The sequence below is a fragment of the Dufourea novaeangliae genome, unplaced genomic scaffold (genome assembly GCF_001272555.1).
Source record: "Dufourea novaeangliae isolate 0120121106 unplaced genomic scaffold, ASM127255v1 scaffold168, whole genome shotgun sequence".
NCBI lineage: Eukaryota > Metazoa > Arthropoda > Insecta > Hymenoptera > Halictidae > Dufourea > Dufourea novaeangliae.
The window spans coordinates 3,518,052-3,541,898 of NW_015374062.1; the positions used below are offsets into that span (position 1 = coordinate 3,518,052).

General features: G+C 35.8%; 1 protein-coding gene across 5 annotated transcripts in view; it reads right to left on the reverse strand.

Annotated features, from left to right (window-relative positions):
• Window positions 1-2,679: 2,679 nt before the first annotated feature.
• The window catches only part of LOC107190283, a 31,053-nt gene continuing 9,885 nt past the window's right edge, over window positions 2,680-23,847 (reverse strand). The window contains exons 5-14 of one of the 5 annotated variants that reach the window (XM_015579066.1): window positions 6,833-6,950; window positions 6,585-6,716; window positions 6,382-6,405; window positions 6,237-6,272; window positions 5,960-6,124; window positions 5,465-5,557; window positions 4,833-4,903; window positions 4,436-4,451; window positions 3,559-3,567; window positions 2,680-3,008 (exon numbers count right to left, since the gene is read on the reverse strand). In XM_015579066.1, the coding sequence (XP_015434552.1) occupies window positions 3,000-3,008; window positions 3,559-3,567; window positions 4,436-4,451; window positions 4,833-4,903; window positions 5,465-5,557; window positions 5,960-6,124; window positions 6,237-6,272; window positions 6,382-6,405; window positions 6,585-6,716; window positions 6,833-6,950 (673 nt within the window). In that variant the 3' untranslated portion in view covers window positions 2,680-2,999. The remainder of the gene's footprint in view (window positions 3,009-3,558; window positions 3,568-4,435; window positions 4,452-4,832; window positions 4,904-5,464; window positions 5,558-5,959; window positions 6,125-6,236; window positions 6,273-6,381; window positions 6,406-6,584; window positions 6,717-6,832; window positions 6,951-23,847) is intronic. The other 4 variants (XM_015579069.1, XM_015579070.1, XM_015579068.1 and 1 more) reach the window with 4 other exon arrangements.

A 23,847-nucleotide genomic window follows, 5' to 3' on the forward strand; every position in this document is an offset into this window, starting at 1 on the left:
GGGGTTATAATCGTCGTTGGAAAACGGATTTCGATTCATGGTATTCCGGATATACTGATCAGCACTCGCAGGGTGTAGGGGGGTGGCTCGTGAGCCACTCTGTGCCCCTCCCCTATCCGGCCTACTCACTTCTGTCGTAGGGGAGTGTTCCCTCTCCATAGCCACCGCGCATCTGTCTTGAGATCGCTACGTATGATTTAAATTTTAGGACAAAGAAGCAGTTTGTGCGTACGTTATGACAGAGCACAGATGAGATATAGGAGTAAACATTTCATCCAATATATTTTTGCGGCCCAGTTTTCTGAGGTTACGTACCCCATTTCCATTTTAGTGTCACTACCCACCGCAGATTCACCGTTCTCAAAACGTAGAGGTCGCTAAAATCATAGGCTTTTTAAGGTGTCGTATTTTCTTGCAGCTTTGTCGTCCACACGCCATCTCGTAGCTTCGCACATTACACTGAGTAGTGGGGGGACGGTCTGACTGACGGTAAAGACCGTTTCGTCTTTACCAACAACATGTTGGCCAGGCCTGGGAGGGTGGAAAATAGACATACAAGATGGCGTTGTTAAAAAAGCAGCCGCCCAGATCGTGTCCCTCCGTGTAAGCAGCGAGGCAGGTAGCTCACTGTATGAATATACTACGTCTGGACTACGGGTCTTCCGACGTCACTGGTTAGGTGTGTTCAAATTATATCTGATTAATCCTATAATAATAATAAGTCTGTTTGCATTTGAGTTAATAATGTAATATATACAAATATTTACAATGATGTATACAGGAATAAAATACAAAAGTATTTAACCAAATAATTCGAACTAATGCCATACAAAACTAAGTGTCACAATGAATACACACAATCAGCAATCATCCGCACTCTACGAAGGAATAAGAAGAATTTGGAAACTCTGTAAATCGGAAAATCAACGGAAAATTCGATAGTTTGAACGCGTCATTCCAGATAACGCTACAGCGAATTCTTGATAAATGCTCGGAAACAGTCCCACGTTAAAGTCTTCCGTGTTATCTCAATATTGGGCAGGTTCTCCTTGAAACTAGTCAAGCGAGTAATGAAATTTTTTTTATTTTTGGTTCTTTGTTAATGATAATTTTATCCAAATAATAGTGAGGTTTTTCTGATTAAAATGAGACCACACACGATATACTTTGGAGCATTTTTGATTTATCAAAAGCGATGATGAAAGTAATTAAGTTAACATGAAAGAAATTAATATGATTCTAATAATATCGTGCTTGATATCATTTTAATCGAAAAACTTTCATCTTTACATTAGTGTTGTCATACCGATACGCAGGTTTCTAAACTCCTATAAATATTCGCAAGTGGTCTTGAGTTTCGAACCTTTATCAAGACTTTACTGTATTTCTTAACTAAAGTTGGACTCGCAATTCGCGGCTACATATCATGTAATCGGATCCTTAAACCTAACGCGACGGTGGCGCACCTTAACCGCACACGCAGTCGCTACAGTCTGATAACAAGAGGGCCCCAATTTTGGTACAATGATTTTAATGAAATTTTAACATGTAATAGGCTTCTCCCCCCCCCCTCTCTCTCTCTCTCGTCACAAATCACCCCCTCTTTCCATTATAGTCAGGTCAGTTACTCGAATATTTATAAGTTACTTGCTTTGAAGTTGTTAATGTGACTTACATAGGAGTTATATTGACCGACTATTTGCAGACATAGCGTGCAAGCAACCTTCATCGTTCTACCATAATAATGTTCAAATATGTCCCATACAAGGATCCTCTTCTCACTTTCTTGCGTTTATTGATAACATTTAAAAATCGACATATACATTTTAGTACATAAAATAATTTCTTTATAAGCAGTATGTACCTAATTTATTCATACAAGTTTTGTGATGCTACTTGTTATAAAAACATTCGATATAAATTAATAATTTGCATTTAGCACACTATATAAAAACTGGGTTACCACATGAACGTTTCTTTCTCAACGTCTACTTTAAAAATAATACAACCAAAATATACTTTTCTCGTCCAAACCGTACGACCTCTATTTTTATAGACAAGTGAAAAATTGTATAAAACGGTTACAAAACCGTAACTTGAGATTCTTGAGAGTAAGTGATCATGGTGAAAACACTGAAAACCAGAGATGGGCATTACCTAGATAAAAAATTATTTAAATAACTGTTCGAATAAAAGACACTTTATCTTTATTCGTTATTCGAAGCTTGAATAAAAAAAGTATTTTTATTCGACGAGCGTCGATTGAATAAATTTATTCGACGAGAATTATCCGACGAATAAAAGATACTTTTTTTATTCGGTGTGTTTTACTCCTAGCGTCGATGACATTTTCATCTTTTATTTGTACCTTTTATCCGAAGGTTTTCACTGAAAACCAAGACCTACTGGTTGACACGTTTTCGGCCATTTTGTTTATTTGAAACACAAATAACAAGGTTTTCTTTTCAAAAAAGTGATTGTTTCAAACTTTTTTTTTTCGATTAAAATAATATCAAATTTAAAATGTTACTATTTATGTTGCACGCTTGCGGCTGTGTACTGTCCCTTCGTTAATTTTACGAATTCGGAAAAATTCTCAGTGAACAGATAAGAATAATTAGTAGTAATAATAATAACAACTGTAAAAATGCAACCAAAAGAATCAAAGTTTTTATTTTAAAACCGGCGATCCAATGTCGGGGCCCTCTCCTTGCGAGACAAGCAAGCGTCTTCTGTTGTCCGAGAGCAACGGCAAGAGTAAATAGTTATATGAGAGTAGGGATTATCTCAGGATGTCGTGTGCGTAACACTGACAGCCGCTATTACGTATCCCTGATGTAAATGTGTTTTGTCGCTACTAAAAAGTCGTCTATTGCCTATAAGGTTGTAATTGGTGGATTTCAGTTGGGCACCTTAATAGCGTCTTCTACTCATAGCGCCTGCTAGTTGCGGGTGTCCAAATCCAATTGTTGAGAAATCAGTCCAACCGGTTCCACGAGTCACTCCAGCTACAAATCAAATTGAAAACATTTCTAACATATGAAACGGATGCATTATTTATTGAAATATGGAATTTCACAATTTCTACTGTACAATTTAAGATAGGCAACGTATTTGGGAAATTTTTATGAATTAAAATCTATTCATGCATTAATGTGCTTCGTAGTGGCCATAACCACCTGTTTTTACATTAACATTACTCTTAAATCTAACGAGGGACCACCCAATGTATCCGTCCGTTGTATCATGATCTATAGTTTACACATACAAATTTGTGCAAAAATGGAGTACACCTTATAAGAATAATCTACAAAAATGTGTGAATTTCCAATATATTTTTTAAAAATTATTTACGTAGACGGATTCGTTGTTCAAAAGCATACAATTTTGCAATTTACATTTTTGGCCTAGCACCAACAGTATCCGAGACACATTTTGCACCCTCGTAATTAATTTCTTATTAGTGGGTGGTTGGTATGAAAATGTTTCTGATATTAAAAAAAGACTAATCCATACAGTTTCTAAAGACTTGAAACAACATATAAGCAATGAACTTACCGTACATGGCTATCAAAGGCAGCATGAAATATTGTAAATTGTAAATCCATTATACTCTCAAAACGATAATTCAGGAAAAGAAACTATTTACTTTATATTTTTAACCGATCATACAGATTTATCTATTCATACTACATGCTAGGAAAATCATGTGCTAAGAAAATTAGAATTCCACGGAAACACTTTTGAAGCAAATTCGGCATTTTAATGTATACAGAGTATGTATATTATTCAATTAATTAAAGTTGCATCTTAAACATGTAAAACACGAAGTCTTATCAGTTAATATATTTTTGCTAAGATTTGCAATTAAATAAAAATATTTTAGTTATAAATCCTGTATACAAATGTATTACTTCTTTTTTAAGCGATTACATAAGATTCTATATTTGTGTAATTACATTTGTTGTCTATGGTAAAAGGAACATATTAATACATTTAATACATTGTTAATATTTAATCATTTTACATATAATGACGTAGTAAGCTGTAGTAATTCAAAATTGTACGAAGAACGATGTACGATGAAGTTTCGTGGCATCTTATACAATAATCACTAAAGTAGTAGTTAACGTTGTAAGATTCGATCACAAATCCCGAGTGTAACAGCAGATTGTTATATTGCTGAATTTTCTATCAGAATAATGTCTTACTATTACATACGTTCTTTAAGTAGTAAAAATGATTAAACCAATTAGCGAAAAGAAAAATACATAGAGAAAAAGATTGATCTAGCATGCAAAAGGAATCAGAAGCATTAGTATTGAATAATGAAATAAGTGATCTTGATATAGAAAAGATGCATGAATATGAGAGCATTTAATGCAGAAAGGAGTAAGTATCCCAATATTAAATCACACACACTGACGGACTCTACCTTCCCGATCCTGAAGCTGTTTCGCATGGAATCACCGAAGAAAGGTAAATGACCAGAGCAGCAAAAACAACAAGTTATTCGTGACAAGTATTTACGATGAAATGAACAGAAAATATTTTTTATGTACCGTTAAGATTCGTTAAAAGCGATATCAAGTATGTAAACTCTTTGTACTGTTACAAATAATAATACTAGCGATTAGTTGCAATTAAATATTATTAAGAACATAGTTTCCACTGTCGATAAGATACATTACTATTTCAAATGAATTAACATAAAAATATCTTCCAAGACTTTTTCTAAAACAATAGTAACGCTGTTTTTTCGTTCTCAGTATCGAAAATAAAATTATACAATTCAACAGAGTGTAGAAGTGAGATCAAATGAAAAGTCTCACCTAACTAGAGGCCCCATAACACCGTCCCTAGGTAGTGTTTGTAGGAGTGACCCTGCTGACCCTGGGCGTGTCTGTGCCCATAATTAAAAAGATTATAAATAAATAACGTGGGACGAGTAATAAAATAATACAAAATTATAGTAGATTGACAATTATGTGTACATGTATGATGGGTAAAACTATGGAGTATTGAGTGAAGTAACTACATATTGTACATTCAACGAGTTGAGTCATTAGCTGTAAACAAACGCATGCGATGACCATTTTGGTGGGAGAGGGTTGGCTTCACAGTCTTGAGAAAGAGAAATAGAGAGACCATCTATCGAGTGCTTAGCACGCGGATATTATGTTTGTTAAGTTTGTTTACACTGAGCCAACTCGTTAAATAAACTATAGTAATATTGCTTTCAATAATTTAATCACTAGTGCAGTAACTGATTGGTGTTGTTTTACGTGTGTAGTTTTGCCAGGAAGCGAAAACCAATAATAACTTTGTGATGATTATTCAAAACATTTTCAAAACAAAGGTAAATAGCAAGATGAAAGGAGAACATTCAAAGATAACTCTCTGTTTATTAAGTTTCTCTTACTAAGGAATATAGTAGTTACGAAATATTAAATTATAAAGGCACCTTGTCAGTTTGTGTCGCAGCATTACAATTGTCCGTGGAAGTACAATTTTGTCTTCTGACGCTGTTAGGTCCTTGAAGCTTTGACATTTGAAACTGTAAAGCAGAAAATTGATTAAAAAATTCGTGCGGTTTTTGGCGATAGTTGTCTTCAGGCACTCGGAAACGCAACTAACTTCAGTTAAAATCCTGAAAGCTCATAGTTATTCGATAGCTGACATTTTATCGTATATTTAAACTAAAAAGTTTGAAGATTGGGTTTGTTTTATAATTTTCGTATAATTTTAAAGATGGACATCCAAAACGAGCATTTTCGGTATATTTTGCTATTTTATTCCAGAAAAGGAAAAAACGCGACGCTAACTTGTAAAAAGTTATGCAAAGTGTACGAAAAGAATGTGTGTACCAGAAGTGGTTTTCAGGCAAGTATACGTGTTATAAATTAATAAAATCTTCACTATCAGTTTAACAGTAATGTGTTGGAATCATTCAATTTACCTGTAGTAATTGTATAGTTCGGTCTTTGTCTTCCACTTGGCCTTGTAAGAAGACAACCTGCCTGCGTAAATCGGCCAATTCGTCCGCGATACTGCTGTCTCCGCTTCCTGGGGAAGTACTAACATCCGTTGTATTCCCTTCATTCAGATTGTAGAAGAGACCATTCTGTAATATTTGATACATATGATTAGAGTGAACTTTGCATCGAGTTTTACTCATCCTTCCACCTTTAATTTCATTTTATTTATATTTTTTAGAAGATAATTAAAATAGCTACCTTTACATTATTATCGAATGGGGTGAGAGTTTCAACCTGTGGATGCAACAGAGCACATTAAGTGTTATTCAATGTAGGCCACAGATGTTAACAGTGCAATGCAACATAAAAATGAGTATACTAAGAAAACAAAAGTATAACGTACCCTCGTCAAACCGTTCTCTTCTGACTTGAATGTTAAATCATGGTTGGTGATAATAATGAAAAAAATAAACAAAACAGCGTGTTAATAACTGTTAATATTTGTGTGACATGAACAAAGAAAAGGTGTTTTATAACAAACGAAACATTTAATTACGAACAGGGTATGCTTAGGGAAACTTAGAAATGTCTGATTAATCAATGTACCTCCTGAAGCAGTCGTCGCAATTTCAGGAGCATTGTTTTTATAGAAACAATGTCTTGAAACATGTCTGTATACATATCTCCATCGATTCGAGTATCAGGCTCATTTATATTGTCGATAATTGGCGACTGGACCTGAACAAAATTGACTCGAATTAGAACGATATATTTGTATAGGAAACAGAATATATTCTGCATCTTTACATCATATGTTCTATTTACAATAGTTGACAAATCTACAATTTACTTACGTTTCTTGACGTTCTTAAAGGACTCGAGAACTGACGGTTTCGCGTGCCGTCTCCAAAACGTGGCGAATCAGTTACAGACCTACTCCGCCATATCTTATTCGTTTTATCACATTCGTGCCTGGAATAAAAAGCAAAATAACCTCGTTTTTGACGTTTCGATCAATAATTTTATTGGTCTGCGATTTGAAATGACGGTCTATTCAATTGGTTTTGTACGTGTGTGAAAATAGTCGCTTATCGTTCTAAACCAGACACGTCCAACTGCGCTCTTCGCGAATAAGAATAATCATACCTCGTGGACAGTACTAAGAGCAAAAGTCATATAACAGTACAGAAGAGATAATGCACATTGTATAAACTTTCATTATTCCAGATACTATTCTAGATTCTAGAATTGTTTTATTCTATAAAAATGCACATTTCTGTGGACATTCGTAGTCTGAATACAGCATTGATCCCATAAAATCATGGTGTTCGGTTATCGAGGCAGTGTATTATAGGGTTGTAGGTACACTCACGAGCAAACTCAGCTTCCTCGACTTCCACTAGGAGAAAAAGTGACGTAGGATTCATATCCTACCATTTGGTAAATTTATTTCAAGTACTGAAATAAATGTTAAAATGCACGGTAATTTGGCATAAATTTCAGAAACTTCCGAATTCAAATGGTAGAAGACCTTTTCCCTACGCCACTTTTTGGGAATTATTTAAATTTATGCCAAATTAACATTCGACTTAACATTTATTTCAGTACTTGAAATAACTTTACCAAGTAGTAGAAGGCCCTTCTCCTATGTCACTTTTTCCCCTAACATAAACCGAGTTTGCCCGCGAGGGTACAACTTTGCAAACGATTTCATTTGGTTGAAACGCTGACCTTTGGAAGCGTTTGTACATTAGTTTGCACCGATTTGTCGGTTCGTTATCAAAACATATCTTCATCTATGTATGCCAAACTTACGTTTCGATAGTTCGCGTGTACCAAACACTGCGTCAGTGCAAGATGTACTCCTTGTCATTGGTCGGTCTCTGTCTTTCTCTAACCGGAAACAGTTCGTGCGAGGAACGTGTTGAACATGCCTGTGCTACAGTAATGAAAATACCTTGTGGTATGAACGATGGCCCGAGGTATGGAGGAAGAATGAACGATATTAATTGGATTGCTGCTAGTTTTACGTTGCCTCGGCACAGGTGATCCCGCTGTCGGTGTCGAACTGTCGGAGGACAAGCCCGAGTCTCGGGCCTCCTTACCGTTCACACTCGTAACGAGTTCATTCACAGTTTCTACGTTTACACTGTCATTAATGACCCCAGGTCGTGCGGACAAAACTGTCCGTCTTTTCGCACCCTTCGATGCCCCCGATGTCGACAACATCGACGATGCCATTATAATCAACTAACTGCATCGGGTAATTCCAAGGCATTGCATCCTGACTGACATTAACGCCATTCACTGACAACTAGTTCTTAGATCATTTAATTTACTACCAGCTGGTGCTTTTGGGTAATCTGTGTATTTGAAAGAACAACTGTGTTACACAGTGTATCACCAAACCAGTGGTACCGTGAATTTTACAAAATTCGTCGAGTATCGTCTTTTTTAAATAGAGTTGGTAATGTGCCGATGTGTTACTAATTGTTCCTACTTGGAATAAACATGGACGATAATGTGTTACTTTCTGTTTTTCATCGAACTTAATCGAACTTAATAAAGTATTACGTGCATCTTTGCTCGGTGCTGCAAGAAGTGCTAAATAAAAGAGTGATAATTATTTATAATTCGTTTATAGTTTTAACGTTGCGCTCGATATACACTGTTAACCAGTTGTATGCAATTTTCAAGCAAATTGCCAGTAAATAATGACAAAATTTCTCTAAAAAACCATAGCGGTATCTGTTTCAATATTCGCGTTATATTACAGAGTGTGACAATAAAGTTTCGACAAATATTTCGTCTCCATTAAAGTGGCAACAATATAAGCAGTTACTTTGACGGAAATAAAATTATTCTTGAAACTTTGCTGTCACGCCTCGTAATGCAACGCGGGTATTAAAACAGATATCAGAAAGTGAATGCCAGAAATGTTACGATCAATGGATCCGACGCTGGAACGCATGTGTACCTACAGTTTCAAGGGGACAACGTTGAAGGCGATGACTTTACATCTGTTTATTTTTAAATTGTCCCTGAAACTTTACTGTCACACCCCCTATCATGCATGGTTCAATTCAATTATTCTCAATTGTAAATTGCTCCCCCTTCCCCACCTTTCACTCCTAATTTTGGGAAGCCTCCTTATTTCATAGGTGTCTTGTCAGCATATGTATAGAAATGTGTTAAATTTGTCAAAAAAACTCCATCAAATACGTATCAATTACATCAAAACAACTATGTTACACTTGATTGATGTGTCTTATTGGACAAACTTGTAAACAGAATGTAAACAGAGGAACGTAAACACTGGCGGAACGATGTGGTACCGGTAGCGACGCCGCGTGCACCTGTACAGTGCATGGACACCCGGTCGAAAGGATTAAAGTACGTACTCCGTATTAAATAGAGTCCTGTTTCACTTTCACTGCAAAAATTTCACCAATATGTTGAATATACTTTTAGTTTCGTTGAGTGAGTCTTTTTTTGTAAGATGCTCAGCAGACCGAATTCGATTTTCGAACATCAATCTTGAACACGCATATGGCAATAAATAATTCCTTTGAAATGGTTTAGGCTTGTTAGTCTGTCTAATTCTTAAGGTTAATTCTCAAATAGCAGCGCCTGAATCTATTTTAATCAAGGTACTCATAACGAATTAGGTCTCGAAAATATTATTCTTTAACCTGTTTTATTTACATGTAATAATTTAAACAGACACGCATATAACTGGTATTTAATATCAACAATATTGTCAATCAGTTGTTTTAACGAATATGTAGAAGTACGGACATATGTAAACACCAGTTCGAGGAACTAACTTGATAACAAATCGATCGAAATCACATGGCACATTCTATAAAAATGTAAACAACTGAAAAATACAAAAAAAAAATACTACAATCGGGATATCAGTGGAAAGTTGATAAGTTCGGTTACCACGGTCTCAAGTATCATCATCGGTTAAAACTTCAATTCTTTGTTATCGAAAATCCTATATCCATCTACCAGGCTAATTAACGAACCTCTAGCGGTTCGCGAGAGGGGGTAGGTTAACCCTTGTTTCGAACTAGTTTGACGAGACACAAAACGTGGATCGAAAACGTGGATTGAAAACGCGGACGTGCGGCACAGATTGAAATAATGCATTCAACTCCACGGTGCAGTTTGCGCAATGCAGTGTCCAAATGATGCGTACCAATCGCATCCCCCCGAAGATTAAACAGAGTCCTGCGTGTGATTGCTGGGAAAATCGGGAGAAAGTGTTCGGAGACGACACGTGACGACGCGAATATTCAAAAGGCAGACAGTTTCGCGACGATCACTGTCTGGATCGCCATGTAACCGGCGCGAGGCGATCTGTGGAATGAGCGAGACCGCCACCGTGCAGCGTCGCCTCGCGTCGCGTCTAGCCGCGATACTCCTCGGCGTGTTCCTCGGACCTGCGCAACAGGATTATAGTGTTTCGCTCGATATCACGGGGATTGCGCCAAATAAGATGCAAGAGAGGGGCTTGCGGGTAAATGAACGGGATGAAGATCAGCCTATGACTCTAGCGTCTGATGCGTATTGTATCAACTGTTTTTAGGTTTATTAATCGGCGGCCATGATAATTTAAAAACTAATTGACCGATTTATGTTCAAATTTGGCATATTTGTTCATCAGATGTGTCATTCTAATCCGTACTTATATTCAAAATTACAAATTGGCGGGTTAAAAAACCAGCCATTTTTATGCAAATAAATTTAACTTTTTGTTTGGGAAAGCGCCATTTTTTTATTTCTCAAATTTTTTAAATTATTCTGGTACGGGTTATAGCCACACACATACAAATTAAATTTGTTTTTTTTTATTTCACACAACCACAAGGGTCTACTATGGCCACCGTGGAAAGGAAATTTCGTTAAGTCGCTCTCACAAACGAACTGTAATTTGTAAAAAATACATTGTTCTTACTTTATAAATATTATTCAAATTAATAAGTTCAACAGTTTTTCTTTAAAAAATTCCAAAAAATTGCCTTATTATATAGCCGTGACACTAGCATAGCCCCTTAACCCTTAACTATAAACCACTCGTCTCACATGGGAAGGCACGGAAGTGTCCCCTTTCGATTTTCATGAAACTTCGTATGTCTGTTAAGCAGTCAAAAATAAGGGATACGTATTTTTTTTATCGGCTGAGACGTGACTTTAAAGGGTGAAACCACCCCTCAAAGTTTCGTTTCGAAATTTTTTTGTTATAAACAAATTATATTTTGGACAATTTGTTAGCATCATATTATTCTACATAAAAAACCGCAAACCTCGTCCATTAGAAGTTTTTATGTATCTCCTCTGGTTTTCGAGATAGTACTTTCAGATCGAAATTAAGAAGTGAGAAAGAAAGTAAACCGACAGAAGGATCGGGAAAGAAGTGAACGAAAAACACGAAGAAAAAACACGGACAACTACATAGCAACGCTCTGATTAGCGTCGAAACTGTTCCGCTTAGCATAAATTCCCGTCTCCACGATGATTACTCATCGTATCTTCGGTATTCCGATTTCGCTTTGATTACCGCAACGCAAGTCGGCACAGCGCAGCGGTTTTCCACGTTCTTGGAAAAGTTTGCTGTTGTAGAACTTTCGATCGACAAATTACGCGATTACAATGTGTTTTATAAATACATATATGTACATATAGAGTACACGTGAAGAATCAAAGCAAACTAAATTTGTGCGTGCTTACGAAAATTGAAGAACACGAAAGCTTATTACTTGGACATTATAACAATAAATAATGAAAAAAGGAAAAAAGGAAATTATCAATCATCACTAAAATATCTGAAATCAGTACAATCAACAAAAATTCACTAATAAATAGTCAGAGACATGGACCTGTAAATAACATTATCAGTGTTCGAAGACTTTTACAAATTTTATATGTGCTATGCATAATGCATTGCATTAGAAACGCATTTCGGAATGCGCAACACGAGGTGAACTTCTAGGCATTTGCTTTAAACCAGTTCTTGATCAGAACTGTAACTGACAGAATGTGCTACTTAATAATTGTTGCCTAAAGCGTAAATTATGGAAATAATAACGCTCGTGAAAAATGTATGATCAACAAAATGCTCACTTTAAGGGTCCATACTATTTGTATACAGGAGTATGCAATATACGATGGCATAGAAACTTGATTGAATTTACAGATTCGTAATACCATATAGTTTTCATTAATGAATCCAAATATTTAATTTTCTCCATCCTACAAAAACAATTCAGATGTAAACAGTAAGATGTAATCTGAAAGACCGAAGATAACATCGGTGTAGCCAAGTTGGTTAAATCGCGTATTTCACAATATGACTAATCCCTTTTACTTTCGTTATTTATCAGTTTTCGATTGAGGTATACAACTAACTGTGTCTAATTTCACGCACCTTTCGACATCGTTTGTATGCGTAAATGCATTTCTAAATGAACCTTTTTTTCACACGTTGCGGTTTTGTGCGTTACGAAACACCCCGTATATGTGGTAATGCAAAAGTCTGGCCATATTTTTTCCCAACCACCGTCGGGAATTGTTCCACGGTTAGCAGTTTACACCAGTAGTGGCAGTAGTTCTCGTGTTTTACCTGGCTTTCCTCTTGCTTTCTCACCGTTAGTGCTGCCTATTTTACGATGCCCCCCTTCCGTTCTAGTAACTTCCTCTTCCTCTCTGCCCCACCCCGTTACCTTTCCACCTTTTTTTACCTTTTCCTCCGTTGCCTATTTCTAACAGCCGTGAAGAAGGAGCGAGAAACAGCCAACGTCTACCGTGCCTAGACATCTCACAGTTCCTACTACATTTAAGAGGTCATGCCAGTGTAACGATACAAAAAAATCGAGATTTCTTTTTTTCCATTCCTCAGTACGGTCACAAAAACGTTCACCGAAAGTGATTTTTTTTAAATTACTGGTAATGAGTGTGGTACGTGACTTCGAAGCAAATATGCACGGAATATTGTAATATAATAATTCTGAAACTTTAAATATATTTTTCCTGAAACAATGTTATTCGAACTGACGTGCAAGATAACACAAAAAATATATTTTTTAGTATTATATTTTTTTGTCAGTTCGAAGTACACAAACATTGAAATTTTAATACCTTATTTTCAAAAATTGCTGGTATTTGCAATTTGCATTCTAGAATGTTAAAGTTTGGCTCGTCCTCCAGTCAGAAGCGTAGAATTGATCGAAATACTTGTTTTTTTTAATTTCAAATTATCAGAACGGCGAGAAGTATCGTAAAGTAAACGAGAATCAGTGTCATTTGAAAAATCTAATAGGATTTTAAATGCAACCTTTATTCATGTCACAAATAAATACATCTCATTGGTACAATTGTATCAGTAATCGCCACAATCGAGTGTTTTGTCAATGAAATGAAATCATTTTCGAACATTAATATTTAGATATGGATTTATTAAAGGCGCACAATAAGGTAGAGGACAGTTTCAGATAAATATTCGGTATTTTTTGTGTACGGATTTGTGTAAGTTCAGAAATGTTGCACAATATAATTTAAAGAAATATTATACACGCGACTAATTTTGGACCGCGACGTTAAGTTTAAAGCTAAAAACTAGACTTAAGTGTAGAAATAAAGCTAATGCTACTATTCCTTTAAATGAATTTATATTAGCACCTTTCTGGAGGCATTTCTACCGATAATTTTATATTTCATGCGAAACACACGCGTGTTTCATTGCTCGGGTATAAATGAATTATTGATACAGTATTTGGAAAGTGTTCAATTTCGGATACATAATAAGTGATGTTACCACTGAGAACGTTATTTCTCAGGTCAGACATAATCGAATTGTTCGATCCAATAGGACTGGAATGAGACAGGAATTTATTTGGAAGTTTCTCTAGGCAATGAGAATCTATGGAGTCGAGGATACACGATGAATTGCAATTCTCCATTATGGAATTTCAAGCTCCTTTCGACGCTATTTTATTGTCATACAGGATGTTTCAGAAAAAGATGGGCGAAATAAAACAGAGTTAATTCTAGTGTTAAATATGTATGAAAAAAATGTACGAGTTCGCTATATCTTGTCTATCCATTATGTTCGGACGTGACTGGTCTATTGTGAGTTTTAGCGAGTCTAGAAGCACGCCAAGACATAGGTACGCTATGGGAACCCGACCTTATACTGGTCAAGGTCGTTTTTAAAGTGGCAATAGAAGGGAAATCTGACTCCTGTTTCATCCACCTCGCATGTGCGTGGGCACTTGTATCGAATTTCATCGTTACCCGATTCCGCGTTTCATTTCCGCGACCCGATGCCGCCGTTTAAAGTATTCCGCGAAGTTCAAAATCCCACTTATCTCATTCGTATACAGCGCATCTTATCTAACTCGAGTATTTCCATTATTTTCGTTGTTGTTAATATAAAAGAAAAATTGTTAGACCAGGAAATTATCTGCTTCCGAGAGACAGGTGTGCAATATGAAAAAAAAAAATAATTTTTTTCCAAGATTTTAAAGGCATTGTCCCATTTTTGTTTATATTACGAACAAGTATTTTTTGGACGTAATCATTACTTTCTTCAGCGATCTGGATGTTGCATGAGAGTATATGACCGCCATATTGAAAATTACAAACACAGACGTACGTAATTTCTTTAGTAGGATTTATTGGATGAAATATACGTTTTCGATACTATGGTAATAGGACATTTCTCACTACATTTCATCTACTCTGCGAATTCCCATAAAGGGAACCATTTTTTTCAGAAGCATTCTGTATGATATATAGACACTTTGCATGTACAGTATGTTTCCAAATATGTAGCTTGTTTATAGTGTTGTCTCGTGAGAAATAACTGCTGTCAGCTCTCAAGAGACTCTAAATACGATGGAACTTTCCTATGTAGCAACATTACCAATAATCCTTTCAAACACAGTGCTGAGGGGTCCTAATGTTCGGAAATTTTTTCATTGCAACGTAAGAGTGTTAAAGTGGGTGTACGAGACTAAGCAAACAACTAATCAAGCGATGATTGATTCGAATTACGTTCCTGTTCAAATTAAAATGATCCACTGAGAAGGCAATCACGTGACAAATCAATACGCCATTGTTGTTTTGCGCAAGAAAAATTTGTACCGTAATCGAAGAAGGCTGACACTTCTAGTAACTGTTTCATGGGATGAAGAACAACGTAGAACTGTGAAATTAAGTGATCAAACATATGAGTATAGTAATTTTTTCATTACTTTAATATACAGAATCAATTTTCTCAAAGCGTTCCACGTTTTTAGAAACACACTGTACATATACGCGTACACTCCCGTTCATAAGTAGTACGATACTATTCGGATATGAAAAATACCTGAAAGGCATTACGAGATTATTAAGAATACTAAAGCCATATTGTTTGTCGTATATTAAAGACGAATAGGTTGATTAGGATTATCATGCTAATTTAAAGCGATAAAAATGGTGTAAAACCTATGAACTGGACAAACAGTTATATTTTGTTTCAGTCAAAACTAGTCTCTTAATACTTATAAACGGGAGTGCACATATGTATACACACATGCATACGTTTTACCTTCTTTATGACACAATCTCTTCTGGACTAGAGCTATGCGTCAGAAGGATGCAAATCATTCAATGACACACGATACATAATTTACGACTCTAGTGACGTTGCAAATGACCTCGACAGAAGCTTGAGGCACTTAACAATACATCCCTTCGAATCTCGAGTTCACGTGTAATAGTTAGGTCCATAATCTATCTGCGGTTTACCGAACGATTACGTATATAGCAAACTATGGGTACCTATCCGAATGTCATACTTGCAGGTACTGATACAGTGAGATAGTAAATTCAACAGAACCGTATATAGAGGTTTGAGTCCAACAGTCAACGAACGTTATTACGAAGACAAAGAATTGACACTTTGACCAGAGCGCTGTGCAAAGCTTCTTTTCAAATTAGTTCCCCTTTTGAGACCAATTTTGAGCATTTTTTAGATACTGGAGGCGGTTCTGAGTCCGGGGGCCTTAACTGGATCTGGTTTACAAACGGAGTTTCTGTTTATAGTTTCATTCGATTTATTTACTACCTCGTTCAATTCCTGCATCCGTACCTCTGAGCATACGAAACATTAAGTAGAATTCTAAATGCATTTTTAGAGTGTTTAAATCAATTGTAGTATAGACTAGCTGTGAATACTTGAATATATATTAATGTATACATATACGTATATCCACCTCCTCCCTGAGGTACAACGGTCAACGAGAGTAAATAATTGTTTTTTTATCATAAACTGATACAGCACGAAGACATCTTTTTAGGAGAATCAGCACTGGTGCTTGTTTCTTGTGTTAAATTAAATACTTGGAGATCTTAGGAGACATTGAATTACTTCCTAATATTATCCATAATTATGTCAATACTGAGATAATTAAAAAGCAGGCCAAACCTGGAATGAATTCTTTTTCGTACGGGTATTAACTCTTCGGAGTCACCCTTCTATGGAAATGAACGAATAAATACAATCAACGAAAGCAAAACATGCCAAAAGTTGAGATTAACACCTTCACGGTTGGTGTCGCGCGATGATTTCATTCAAAACGTGGAAATTAATGGGACGTATTCTCGACAGTGGGAGATATATATATTAGAATACGATCTCCAACAACGCGACTAACTTCTATTATTGCAAATTGCATTTCTGAAGGAAATATATTACCTCGATCTATTAAATATACATAGAGACCTATTATGTACACGTAACAAAATATAAATTCCTACGAAAATTCGTTATCAAATAATCGTATAATTACGTTAAATCGCAATAACACACTAACTTAATTGTCAAAGGATCCTTTCGGGCCCTCGCAGAAGCTTTATAACGTCCATGTAGAATCGCGATGGAAAAATAAACTATTTGGCATCGTACGTACACGTACCTTTATATATCTCTAATGGAAGTGTTTCAACTCTAATTAAATCACAATAAAACAAACAAGCATATTAAGAAAAAAAAACAAGCGGTTAGTCTTTCATGTTGTTCCTAGATAGAACGGAGACGAGGAAAGCTGGAATGAGGTGGAATCGAATACTCGTCGTCGATCAATTCTTTCCGTTGGCCCTAAGAATTACCACATTCATACAGATAATAATGACATTAGAAATTGTTTACTATGCATTCTATATATCTTATATTATCGACAAAGCGTCTCGATTATAATTGGGTTAGCTAGGACTGTACTGTCCACAGGTGGAACTCAAATATAGACTGATTTATACTATCCCTTTTGAGACTTGCTCAGACAGACATTGTTGCAGACAATCCACATGTAAGTATTTATACAAATTGTCGCTCCAATTATTATTATTGTTAGAACATTTTTATTCCATATTCTATATAGCGTTAGTTAAATTTGTCACTATAGTGAGAACGGATGCATAAAAGCAAGATTCAATCTGAAGCATGACTGAAACTTCATTGTCGCAGAACCTAACCCCAAATAAAACATAACCTAACGTAACTTATTCTGAATAGTCAAATAATTTCCGTCATTAATAAAGATATGAAAGAAATGACTAAAGGGGGTTAAATGGTTCACGTATGCGCACTTTGTCACCGTGGAAACATATTCATGTGTAAGATTATTTTGAAAGTTATTCCAAAGTCATCGATATTTGTTCTTCAAATTCAACCAATCATTCTATCATGACTTTGAAATGATCTCGTGTCTTTGTTTGAAGAAAATCTTTTTGCCATTGCTTCTTGTCTAACCCGTCAGAATAAATCAGCCTTATCCGTCCTGTTTGCTCTTGAGTAAAGTTTGGACAGCACTGAACTAGGAAACTGGAAAAATCCATTGAAAAAGGACGATCAAACCGACCGGCTTGGGTTTGGAACTTTGACAAGGACGAAAGTTATCGGACGTGACGAAGACTCGTATGAAATTGGAAAAATAATCTATCATCCATGCTACGTGTCATTATTGTTATCATCACCATCATCATTATCATCATTATACTAACCATTATCGTCATCGTGGTTTTTGCTAGCTTCTGCTACTCAATGATTGTACAGGGAGTATCCTAACATCTATGACCTATTTCAGCGTTAACGGGAAAAACAAAAATAATTTATAAAGTTCATGAAGCATGTGTCCCACTTGACCTTGATCCCGATTTGTAGCCATCTTCTTCTACTCAAGTAACTTTGAATGACTAACCACGTCAGTACATCTCATTTCATTGAAATGTCTGTACATAACGCTCGGTAATTTCTGTTTCTACTACAGGTTGGGATGTCTACAGGCTTACATCCAGGCTGAGGATGATCATTTTCTAAGTAATTTTTATAAAGTTAAACAGCTGTGGATCAGTCTGGCTACAACTGGGGAACAAGGTCAAACAAGACACATGTTTATTTCAACTTTCTGCATTGTTATTGTATTTTCGGTGCGAAGCTGAGGTAGGTCCACATGTTATGCTAGACCCTGTATACTTATTTCCTGACTACAGCAGACCCTCTGTTCTCTGTCCGAAAAATATATCTCATCACTTATTTCTACCTTTTATATACAGGACCTCAAATGCATTTTCCATTTATTGGTTTCGTGAGAGTATTGCAAGCAATTCAATTTGAGTAATTCCAACCACTTCTATCTTGAAAATTTATATTAACCAAATATAAATTTGAATCATATTAAAAATTATATTCTCATTTATGTTCATTACAGAATATTTATTGCCGAATGATTCTGATTCCTTGGTCAACAGTTAGAAACGATCTCTGGTTCAGCTACCCCTTTTCACTTTGGATCAGACTTGGCACAATTTACGTGTTTGGTTTGGGTTCTGCAAGTGTCCGATTCTGTAGCAGTATATGTTATGACTAGACTGCGAATGTCCATGCAGTTATAGCATTGTCTCACACATAGAATGTATTAAAATAAAGATTTTTGTAAAATTTAATACCATTTATGTGTTATTATTAAAACTGCTAGTAAAGGAAATAAAATTCTGACAAAATTTCATTTGTAAATATTAATGTCTAAAACTGTGAATTTGCATTCTTTGTACGCCTCTTTCACGACGTTCAGCTAGATCCCCAATACTACTTAAGCCCAAGCGTTTCCACCCAACAATCTGCCCAACCGTCTTCTGGTATATAAAATAAATTTTTAACACGCAACATTTTAAAAGGTATTTAAATTAGAACACTGGCGTTTTGCAGAAAATTGGGACAAATGAAATCCGTTTCGAAGAGATCTTTTTTAACTGATTGAGCCTGCGTGCAAAAAAAACTGATCAAGGCACGAAATAAACTGAAAAGTGCTAGTTTGCTTTATTGTCTTCCTGCGATTGGAATCAACAAAGGAGACAGATAAAGAGGGTATACTGTATGCCATGTGGAAAGATACTTTTTTTTACGTATACTTGGTAAATGTACAGACTGTAAAAAAATGATTGCATCACAGTTGTTACGAATTAGTCTACATCTTTCTCTTTACCGCGAAATTAATCATGACCTTAAAGTTCAAGTCGAAATCCCCTTTGAAGATTACTTGTAATATAGTTTAGACGGTTTACAGAAGATAACAAAATATGAATAACGTGACCTAGTTTTTCATGTCTGTGGCATTACCATTTCAACTTGAAACGTGTATAAAGCTTTCGAGTCGTATCTACCGACTCGTATCGTCAATGTCTTTCTCTTTTTTTCTCAGTCTCGGTCTCGGTCTCGGTCTCGGTCTCGGTCTCGGTCTCTCTCTCTCTCTCTCTCTCTCTCTCTCTCTCTCTCTCTCTTTCTCTGTGTGTGTGTGTGTGTCTCTCACTCACTGTTTCTCATTGTTCACGCGTGTGCTCGTTTACGTATGATCTCGTATGCCTGATTTTTGTCCCTACGTGTACAGTCCGTGTTCGCAACAGTATGCCGACTTAGTGGTATCTAGTCAACAGAGAAGGGCCGGGAAGTTGTGCTCTCGCTAGTTAGGGTATGTCAGCTGGTAGTAGTCCCCACCCGCGGAGTCCTCATCGGGGATTTGCAATTGCTTCACTCGCTTTATTAGCGCGCTAGAACACAAAATACTATCGCTGAATTCACGTGCTTTAGATTTCCTGTTCATATTTTAATTTTGCAATTCATTATAAAATTTCGTAGAAGCTTTTCTCTGAGGAGGGGAGTACGTACACCACGGTTCGCCGAATTCGTTAGCATCGTACAAAATTACAAAACCTGCTCGTAGAATTAGAAAATGAACAGGAATCATTTCAATGTTTGACTGATTGCCGACACTACTGCGATTTTCTCTTACAATTCCGAACGACAACGCACGGACAAAGACACGGTGAATAACGAATCACACGCGAACGTAGAAATCACACGAATACACGGGAGGTAGTTCGTTTCTTGTAATTACGGTAAGAGGTCTACACGATGAAACTCTGCCATTATCGCTAATGAAATTGGTGTCTTTCCCGGCAGTTGCTTTTGTTATTCTCAAGGATATCTTCCTCTAGGGGAATTCTTCTGCAATTGTATTCAGTGTTTCATGTGACGATCACGTTTTTTTTTAACGATAACGATTATGTATCGAAAGTGTAATAGCAATATTCAGTTAACACATTGATTATCCACTGTATGTTGGGTCTTACCGTATGCATCACAATAGCATTCGTATATTATAAATGTACAGGGTGTTAATAAAAATGTGGGGCACTTGCACGGATACAATTAAATAATTATTTTAATGTATTCAGTTAACATTACGATTGTTGTTGAATAGGGCACGTTTTGTTACTTTAAACTGTCGTGTAATTGTTTATATTAGTGAAATTTCTTTAGTCGATGTAATTCGTGTGCTGCTAGCAGTTTAAAGAAATTAGTAGAGAAATCATCGGTAACCACCAAAGGGCCAGTGAACAGGCCGTGATCGATCACGGATGACCAACATGGCAGTCAACGTGTTAAACGATTAAAGCACGAAGAAAGAAGAACATTAGATGTAGACAAGGAACAATGAGCAACTTTCGACAAATGCACTCACGACTAACCTTAACCCTTGCAACACAGATGGTTTTGACACTCGTACAGACGACGGCACATGAGTCCACTTGGACCCATTACCATTTTTACTTGTATACCTATTTCGAACTGATTTTGTATCATTAACTCTCGGAAGGCGGACGTTTTTTATGATGGAATAGATGACGGTAACTGGGTCTGGATAGACCTCTACTTGTCTATCTTCAGATGTCTTTTGGAACGAATTTCTTCAAGTGTTCTTATAAAATACTAATATAAGCAACTGTTATAGCTTCAGTTAGTTTCTGTAAGTTGGAACGGTGCGTGAAGTTATTAAAATCATGTATCAAAGTGGACCCAGACACCGTCATCCGAGAGTTAAGACGATTAATTGCAATTAACTTTTCTATTTCCAACAAGGAACATTATCCAAGTATGATAGATCAATTCTAACAAAACGTGACATAGATATAGCACATTTAAAAAAAATTCAAAACGTGTTTCTTTTCATTGTGGTTGTCCATATTCATGTCATGTTAGGGCAATATTTATCTACATAACTAGAAAACTAATAAAAACAAAGAAACTATTAAATGCAAACCTGGTGTGAACAGAGTTTAGGAAAATGAATGATTGCGGCACTATGCATTATTTTTCATTGTTTAAAAATAAATACTTGGATTGATACCAATTTTTCTTGCTAGAATGTTACCAGCGACAACTGGACTATACCGATAAACGTATATATTTTTCCGATTATTTCAAAATCCCCTGAAACAAAAAAACATTGTTATTTGGGCGTAAGCTTAACGCTCCATGCAGTAATTTATAAACTTTTATATGGGCGTCTGTAAGAAATGATCTAGTTTACCTTTGTAACCAATTCTTAATTGCCCAATCCATAAAAGTAACGCGGAAAACATTTCGATTACTTTCTGCAACATATTAACTACGAATGGGGTTATCCTAACGAAGTACTATTAACTCAATTAATCTCTTATGGTTCAGTTGTTTTTCATTTTATACAAAGTGATTATTCCCATAGTTACGGTTCGAAATTTGTATTGTATGCATACGAATTTTAAACAATCAGGTCATCATCATCTGGATGTATATTTTCATCGCTTTCGTTAATGTTACCATTCTTTGTGAAAATTATAAACTGTTGATTCTACCGTAGGGTTGGAGATCTATCCCTCAATTGTGAAGATTATTATCCTTAAGGTCAATACCATGGTTAACAAGATGATTACGTATTTTTCCAGAAATTTTTAATTTACTGAGCAATGAAACATTGAGTTTGAATGGAAACTAGAGTATTTTTACATTACGCATACAAATGTTCATAAATTTTATAAGGGACGCTGAGCTTATATGCAAATAAATGTTTCGTAATTGAGGGCAATTTCGCTAAATTGAACAAACATATACGTTTATCGATATAATTCAAATGGATTTCAATTCAAGTATTTCTAAACGCGGATAAATCTTATATTCAGAGTTAGTCACGAGAAACGGAGCATCTAAATATCCTTGTTGGGATTGAAGATAGGGGAATATGCCCAAGACTAAAGTTGTACTGTTCAGTAAGGTAAAGGTGATGATATAAACAAACATTTTGTTTGATGTTATTTTCAAGGTTATTAGAAGGTTATCAATATCTTTTTTAAATGGCATCATGCAGTTTCAACTTCATAGCGTTGTAGCTAATGCCATGGCGAGTTCAGCGACGTAGGATACTATGACCTTGAAATAACCTTGAAAATAACCGAACAAAGAATTCGTTTATATGACAACGTTTGTCCCTTTAAATAAAAAAAATTATTATTTTGGACATCTCCTATCTTCAATCTCAACAGAGATATTTAGGTGTTCTGTTGCTCGTGACTAACACTGTACGAGTATATAAGCGTAATCACTAATTTTTTCAAAATCCTGTTTATATCATGATATTCTTTACATGAACTAAGAAACTTTCGTGTTTAACACTTTTATGTCTATCTTCCTTCGCCTTCTAGTTGTGCAAATGAACAACTTTTCCGTTCCAGATTGCAGGGATGATTTCGCTTCCTTAACAATGAGTACAATTTCCTAATAAACGAATCACTGCCGAATACTTTCCCATATACTACATTTATGCCAAGTAAGGATAGTTTTGTCAATAAAATAATTCCGAACGTCGGTTACGTGTCGAACGTTCCATGGGAAATTTATACGCAATCCTTCTACAACTTGATCCGGACAGACTCGTGCATTGTTTGACGAGAGTTAACGGCCACTCGATACGCGTTGACTTTATACATATACGTTCGTGTAATACTGTCAAGTAATTTTTTATGAACTATTTAAGAAATTTATCGAGAAAAAAATGCGGAATAAACGGCAATTCGGCAAAACGTACACGTTGGAATGTTCATAATATTAACCGATCATTCGTGATTCTACAATTGCAATACTAAAGAATATTATACTCAAAGTACTATCTACGAGTTCAATCGACTACAATGTTAATACATAACAAAACTGGAGAAAACTTATGTATGACTAAGGAAAGAGACCAATCAATAATCTTTCGAATTGTTATCGTCGGATAACTGTGCATGCAGCATACACAATAAAAAGCACAATTAATCAAAGGAAACGTATGAGGGAACTACAGGAAATAATCGCAAAGAAATCGAGCGGCAGGAAGATACCTACGAAGTGTAATCCAAGCTACGGAAAAATTTGCGGTATCTGACGGAGACGGAAAAATTGCTTATATCAGATTTTATCGAATATCGAATAACATTTCTTCATAAACAACACGCAATGCGAACTTAT